Genomic DNA, 8,277 nt, shown 5'->3' with positions numbered 1-8,277 from the left:
TCAGATTAAATCTATACTGGACCCTACTATGCAATGTCTCCACTATGCCGCGACCCCACTGTGCTACCGTTTTTTATCATTTATCATTAAATTACACTAACAGAAATCTTTATATTTATCTTCATATAAACGATTAAACGANACCTATTTGCTCTCTTTAAAGGTAGAATTATAAATAAATGGGTTTAACTTGTATGCCGAGTATAGATGTACTTTATTTAGTTGCTTATTCATAATTTTGCTATCAATTTTATATTTTATAGTACTACATTATTTAAATTCTTTTATATTTAATTATTTCATTTGTTATTTTTAAAAGAAAATATGGACTGTTCTATTGGAATGTATTTAAATGAAAAGTGTCATCAAAATGTTTACCATAAGAGTAAAGATTCAATATCAGTTAATTTGAAAAATATTAATGATTTTCATTACGACGAAAAAGAATTACTTTTTAAAAGAGTACATGATAATATTACTACCATCTGTGAGTACCATGTGAAAAAATATTTATTTAAGTACAAATATATATTTGGACGAAAATGTTGTGATCCATTGGGGGTTCACAAACGTTCTATAAAAAAGGGGTTAAGGGAAATAAGCTTACAACATTTATCAAAAGTAAAAAAAAATGTTTCTTTAATTCCCGGTAAATCTTTGTGTTGTAATTGTTATGGTAATATTTTTGTATCGGAAGATGTAGAATGTAATTCTGTGGAAATGTTAGCCAGCTTATTAAATGAAAGTTTTAATGATGATGTATTTATTTCGAAAGAAGAGAGAATTAATAAAATTGACTCCGTACTTAAAATATTTAATATGTCTCCACTATCAAATTTAAACTGTAGATGAATTTGTAGAATTATTAAAAGATAAGTTATTATCTTTAAAAATACACCACTATACATCTAAAATTCAATCAATTATTTCAAAAAGCTTAAAGAAAATCTAACTACTGCAGAATGTTTAGTCGTTGCAAANAAGAAAATCTAACTACTACAGAATGTTTAGTCGTTGCAGACTTTTCAGAAAACTATAGTTTTGTAGTACAAGATGAGATTCAAAGTTTTCATTGGGTGAATAAGCAGGCTACACTTCATCCATTTGTTTATTATTATAAGATTAATGATGAAATCAAATGTAAGAGTTTATGTATTATAAGTGATCACTTAGAACACATTACAGAAACATTTTAATCGTTTCAAAAATATTTTATTAAAGATTTAATTAACACATGCCCTTTTGTAAAAAAAATTGTATACTTTAGCGATGGTGCGGCTAGCCAAAACAAAAATAAAAAAAATTTTATTAATATTTCTTATCACGATGAAGATTTTGGTATTGGAGCTGAATGGAATTTTTTTGCTTCGTGCCACGGAAAAAATGCTAGTGATGGTGTAGGTGGTACTACAAAAAGGCTAGTGACCAAATATAGTTTACAATGTGTTAATAAAAATCATATTTTAACTCCAGAAGCTATGTATGATTATTGTGAAGAAAACATAAAAGGAATAAAATTTTTTTTTGTTCCTTCAAGTGAAGTACAAGAAAATAAAAAATTATTAGAAACTAGATTTGTACAAGCGAAAACAATACCAGGCACAAGACAAATACACCGTATAGTACCACTACAAAAAAATTTGATTAGATGTTTTAAAATATCAAATTCAACCATATTTCAAGACATTAAATGTTCTAAGTGATAATCACAACTGTTTAATATATTTTTTCTCATTCTTTTCATATATTATTGTATTTTTATTTTTATTAATTATAAATACAAATACATCTATAATTTATTTATTTTTTTAATTGATCATTAATACATTTTTCATGTACTCAATATATTGAGGAATTTATACATATATATATTTATATACCTATAAAGACACAAAAACTAAGTAATGGAAATACAGAAAGTTTTTTAAGTATTCGAAAAACCTAGATTTTTCTTAAACTTAAAAAAAAAAACGTATTTTTGAAAGTTAATTTTTGGTAAGTTTTGGTCAAATATCAAACTTGAAATTTTTTTCATAGAAACTACATACATAGTACTATATTGTGTGAAAAAATCATATTAAAATATTTTGTTCCACCAGAGAAAAATTAAAATAAAAAAGCTTAAAAATTGATTTTTTAGAAATTCGAGCATTTTTAAATATGTCCCAATAAAAAACGGTGAGAGTAAAATGTTTCAAAACACAATTACATATTACTATGAGTGTACGTTAATATTTAGAAAAAAAAATTAATTAAAAAAAAATGTTTTTTCATAGTCAATTTGATCTTTGAAAATTACATTATTTTGTAAAAAAAGCTCAATTTAGAAAACAAAATTTTCCAACTTAAAAGTTAAAAAACGTGTTGGTAATTATGGAATATGTTAGAGTATCACATAAAAAAAAAACAATGAAAGTTTCAAGTCTTAAATATAAATACTGTTATCATAAGGATATTTTTACGAATTACAAGTATTTCATAATTTAAAACTTTTGATAAGTCATAAATACATTTTCGTAAAACTTTTTTAATTTTTTTTTTTTAATATTTTCTTCTTATATACTAGACAACTTGTGTGTAAAATTTCAAAAAAAAATAAAGTGGTCGCGCAACGACTTTGGATGATTTGATATGGATTTACCCTAAAGTATTATTACTGATGTATCTAATTACTGTTCCTAAATCAAGTATATATAAATTATTTTATCTTTGTACTAACAAATTTAATCTTATTTGACAGTTTTGTGTATTAAATTCGTTATTAGTATTTATAAATGAGAATTATAAGAAAATTACTAATTTATAAAAAAAGATTTTAGTTTTTTCAGATTCATTAAGAATTACAATTTAATAATTTATAAGATTTAAAAATTTTTCTTCTATAAAATCGTAAATTAAAGTTTTTTAAATAGTTTTAAAATTGTAATATTTTCCAGAAATTAAATAAAGCTATATTGTGAAATTATATCTCAATTATTCCCGACAAAAATTCAACTTAATCAAAATATTTTCAAAACTTTAATTTTTTCATATTTTTTTCAGTTCTAAGGGAAAATGTATGATTTTCAATTATATATTCAAGTGTGATTATAAAGTCAATTAAAGCTTGGGCGGGAATAACTTGCAATAGGACAATTTGAAAATTTTATAATGTCAAAGTAAAACAATATAAGTGTCTAAATTAATTGAGTAATTACCGTGTCTCGTATTATTACACAGTTACTACGAGTGATTGGATTATTTTGGAATTTATTTTAATTTCAAAAATAAATCAAGATATTTCAGTACAACAATATTTTATGGTAAATAATGGAATTCGAAAAACTATCATATAGCATGTTATTTCTGTCCAGTATTCAACTCTAGTAGATTATTTTTTAACAAAAAAATTTAATGAATACCACAACTACATTTTAGGGATGTTAAATAGGCAACTTAATAGACAAAAACCTTTATGATAGACACGGCCATTGAATAATAAATTGACAAACCGTACCAGGAGTGTAGTAGACATCAAGCGTTTCTTGTCGTAACTATCGTAGAGTAGCCATGATTTTATGTAAAACAATATTAGGGTATCAGAAGTTTAATCTAATAATTATTTGTTGGACAAATAATAACGATTTGTCGATACTAAACTAAATGGTGTCTACCTGAGCGATGGACACAATGATCCAATTAATCAGCTGGTTGTACCGTACTGTGCGTAACGCAAGTGATATGTTATAACTGCGCCCCTGATAACAATTTTTTTCATAAATTAACACGTATTATTGGCAGTTAGACAATGTTGAATTGCAAAATTATGCAGTTTTGTCCATTTTAGATTTTAGATTTAAATAATTATAATATAAATATATTAATAATACATATTTTTAGTATTAGATTGCAATATTTTTTAACATTAATTATTAATTGAATATTTATTTTTACTGTTTTATCTTATATAAAAAAATAATAATAATCTCTTTGGTAAAGTTATAATTTGTTTTATAAGGTACAGCATTGAAATGTATTGTTTGTTCACAATTACATTGTCGTGATTCTTATGTAATAACCAACCACAGTGTATATGTAGACTGTAAAAACGGCACATCAAATGAAAATTTCAAGTATGATATGTATAAAGTTGAAATGTCTGTTAATAATGCAATAATAAATTTGACTAAAAAAAACGAGATTTTCTTTGATGATGAATGGGTTTGCTACAAAACAGTACATAAAAGTATGTTCAAACATAATAGGTAACTACTAACTCATAAATTATTCTTTTAAAGTAAATTCTTTAATTTCAGTAATTTGCTTAAGTTTAATCAGGATTTGATTTCCACATCCATCAGAGAATATCGATATTATCAAAAATTGAACATAACTTGTGTGATTTTTAGAAATGTTTAAATTATGCGTCATTACTGATTTTTATAAAAATTATTAATAAATAAATTAAAGTTGAAATCATAAAATAAAAAACTCAATAAATGTTATAACAGAAGTTCTGTTGTATCATTTTTATGTTCAGTTGCAAAACATTAAAATTTATGAAGTTACGAAATTATTTTTGATATATAATATTTTTAGGCGGCAATGATAATAATATGATACATCGAGGCTGTATTAAGAGAAAATCTTCATTTTGTGAAACAATGGAAGTAATTGATGCAACATTTTTGAACATACTTAAATATTGTGACATTTGTGATAGCGATGGTTGTAATGGTATCCGACCATTGATGCCATCGTTTGTTACTTTATCTCTTATAGTTGTAACTACTTATTATTTAAAAACTGCTAATTCTCTATAAATTTTTTTAATATTATTAAGTTCATAAAATTCAACTTATAATTAACTATTTATATTATTATATTTAATTATAATCTCCTTATAAGCCAATACAATTTACACATATTTATAGTATCTTAAAGCGTTAAAAATATTAAACTTATAGCTTACAACTTAAAGTTTAATCTATAAACATTCAGGATGAATGAAAAAATGTATTATTTTCATATAAACTTTTATAAAAATTATCGAATCCAAATTATATTAATCTAATCAAAAATAAAACTATTTGAAAATTAAGAAAATTCAAAAATTGATAAATTCTAAATAGGTGTCAATTGTTTAAATTAATTAAAAAGTAATAAAAAAATTTGTTTAATTGTTTTCATTATTTACTATAAATAAAAATATTTTAATCTATACAAATAATATATTGGCATTTAGTAAGTAAGGAAACGGGTTTCTATTGTTCTCATTGTTTTTAACAATTGACTTGTTCCTTACTTATTGAACACTTTGTATATCAAATCTATTCCTATACTATTGAAACATAGTTTTATTTTTAATGTAATTTTTTTTTTTAACCTGTATACAATAAATCAATAAACTGTTTAGATGACTCAAGTTAGTAACCCAATGAAACAAATATAAAACACGATAACCCTTTTTTATCGAAACACTTGAAATGGATATGTATAAAAAATATTTTAATTTATTTTTATCAATAATTATTTGAGTTATACTTGCAATTTAAAAAAATTTTATACTTTTTACTGAACTAAATATTAAATAAAACTTCATTTCATTGTTAGACAACTAATTAATTTTCTTGAAGATTTTCACGTAAACACGTCATGTGGTCAACATGATGAAAGGACAATAAAAAATAATTTAAGTGTGACCAAGGACTTGCCAATAATATTATTTTAACATTTGTCCGATGAAATCAAATAAAAGTAAAGCATTATTTCTATATTGTAGAGTTTATTCCATAGTTTAATCGAAACCAAAGCACAAGGACAGTCTAAGTGTGACAGTTGCTTTGAAATAATAGTACAACTTCAAATTATTGTTAATCAATCGTTTTACCTATCCAACATTTTAACAACTATTTATATTAAATAATTATTAGTTATATTTTATCACATTAACAATAATTTAGTTAATCAAACTTCTAAGTCTTATTAACTTTACTTAAAAGTAAATAAAATGGTTTAGTACCCTACAAAGGCAAACACGTTGAAGATTTGAATGAGAGTTGCTTTAGTGGCGCCAAATTTTTGGGTGGTGTAATTATTTTTCATTTACTTTATATCTTTTCTTATAAATTAAAATAATAGAAATGATTAACTGATTAATAAGGATGGAAGGCGATACAAATAATTTAGATCTTTGATGTTTAAATCTTTAATAAAATCATTCAATAGTTCTTAGTTTTAGTATTAGACATTTTTTCTATGCTTTTTAACTATTCTAAAAAAGTTCGTACTACGCAGTAGAAATGTCAATTATTTATTGATGCAAGTAAAACTATCTGAAACCAATAACAATTGACTAAAATTGTTGGTAAAACAAATATTATTGCCATGTTTTTTCGCATTGAAAACGCTTATCTCACGTCCGGTAGATTTTAAAAATTACACTCTGGTAGGAAATTTTCCTTAGACGTATGAAAACGTAACGTTAATCAAAAACAGAGCAAAAAAAAGTATGTTGTCACGGGCCATCAGTTGCATCCTTGTTATCACTTCCGTTTCCAAACGAACAAAACAAAGCGTCTAAGTAAGAAGAATGTTGTAGTCAATAAATCACTTGGAAATAAAAAAGTAATAATTATCATGAAATCTACTCAGTTAATTTAGTTTAGGAATATTTTATGTACAAGATATTCACTTGCATCTAATTTTTTATTGTTAGATATTTTTAATCTCATCTTAAAAATGTCTATAATATTACTTCTACCCACGTGCACAATTTCAATATTACTTAATACGACATTTTTCGAAGAAAAACAAACAACGAAGAATTAATACCTTCAATGTCACAACGTGGCATTGTCACATAAAACATAAATTACTGATTAATCTGTCCTTATACATGTTTTTTAATTAAAGAAATACTAATGAAAGTTAAACAGTTCTCATAATATCACTCAAAAGACGCACCTCCGGGATCTACGGAAGCTTATTCACGATTGGGTTCAATTGGGCAGGGTCAATAATTATTATTATTATACCATCATGAATTATAATTGCCCGTATTCCTAACGTACCAGAACTGTGAACCATTTACAAAGTATCACTTAGCAGTAAATACAACATTACACATTCCTGTACACTTTTTAGTGCATCGAGATGATTTCTAAAAGACCTATGATTCAATTATTTTGATTCTCCTAGAAAGAAGAAGCTAAAAATAATTTATTTTTGAGTTTAATTCTATGAGAAAATTTTTTTTAACCACGTCAATCTGTATTGAATCTTAGGGTGTATTAAATTTTTAATAAAATTGGCGCCTCCCTGTAGAGAGGAGGCTAATTTCAGTTTTTTTTCATTAACAGTAGTTTGTCTTAACCCCGTGATATAAAGATACTATTAATGAGAAAAGGAGTACATAATAAGCTATAAGCAATAAGTCTTCTTTTAAACACATTAATTAAACGTCTACATATAACATAAAACATGTTATGTTTAGGTACTTAAATATGTACAATTCTAACTTGACAACAATTATTAATCGTAATCATGTTTACTTATAAATATATATATTATTATGATTACAAATTACACCAGTCTAGTTATGTTAATACAGATGCTTCAACACATTGTAACTACTAAACAGGGGATAACCATACATACTATAGACACTTGGCATTTTGTATATCAAGTTCAATCAACAAAATACTACATAAAAATATTGCAATGCATACCCATTAAAATGGTATTTTATTTAAAAATTACATTACACGGTACTTTATGAGTTTGTCAAAGGTACAGTGGCATATCCAAATGGGATGGATTGTAACCCCTCCGCCAAAAATTGTTTCTAAATTTTAAAATAATATGTTAAATATCAAATAAATTTGAAAAATACAAAAATTAATCAACGATTAGCATAATGATTATTGTGTTTGTACACTTAGATGAACTTTATATCTTAACACATTTAAGTAAACATTTGGCTTCTCATTAAGTTGAACATAAACTTGTTGGCTACGTTTTAGCCAGACGCAGTGAATAAACAATTTCAAGGCATACGATTTAGTGGTTACTGACTATTCGAATTTTCGAGGACCAACCTGTAGGTGAACAAGATTATGGTTTAACCGCGTAAACCACATAAGTACATGAGCCGTTCATAAAAGAATTATCCAACATTAGTAAATATTGTATTTTAGAATGGAGTGCATGCAACGTGCAGTACAACACTCGTTCGTAACAAGCGTTGTCGACGGTGACAAAGGGGTCAGTGGTAGGCGTAGGGTAGAGGGGAACCGT

General features: G+C 25.2%; 1 protein-coding gene across 1 annotated transcript; it reads left to right on the top strand.

The window, feature by feature from the left end:
- Positions 1-2,649: 2,649 nt before the first annotated feature.
- Positions 2,650-4,917, top strand: LOC126901020 (uncharacterized). The gene is made up of 3 exons (XM_050677133.1): positions 2,650-2,687; positions 3,998-4,225; positions 4,579-4,917. Exons 1-3 carry the CDS (start codon positions 2,660-2,662, stop codon positions 4,800-4,802), a joined length of 480 nt encoding a protein of 159 aa, XP_050533090.1. The 5' UTR covers positions 2,650-2,659; the 3' UTR covers positions 4,803-4,917.
- Positions 4,918-8,277: the final 3,360 nt, after the last annotated feature.

This window comes from Daktulosphaira vitifoliae, unplaced genomic scaffold (genome assembly GCF_025091365.1).
Source record: "Daktulosphaira vitifoliae isolate Bord-2020 unplaced genomic scaffold, ASM2509136v1 Scaffold_3, whole genome shotgun sequence".
NCBI lineage: Eukaryota > Metazoa > Arthropoda > Insecta > Hemiptera > Phylloxeridae > Daktulosphaira > Daktulosphaira vitifoliae.
Note: the sequence above shows the minus strand (reverse complement) of the source record. Positions and strands in the feature narration are given on the sequence as shown.

Coding starts and splice junctions, on each gene's coding strand:
- LOC126901020 (XM_050677133.1), top strand. CDS start 2,660: ATGTATCTAATTACTGTTCCTAAATCAA. Junction 2,688..3,997: donor AATTACTGTTCCTAAATCAA/GTATATATAAAT, acceptor TTGTTTTATAAG/GTACAGCATTGAAATGTATT. Junction 4,226..4,578: donor CTACAAAACAGTACATAAAA/GTATGTTCAAAC, acceptor TAATATTTTTAG/GCGGCAATGATAATAATATG.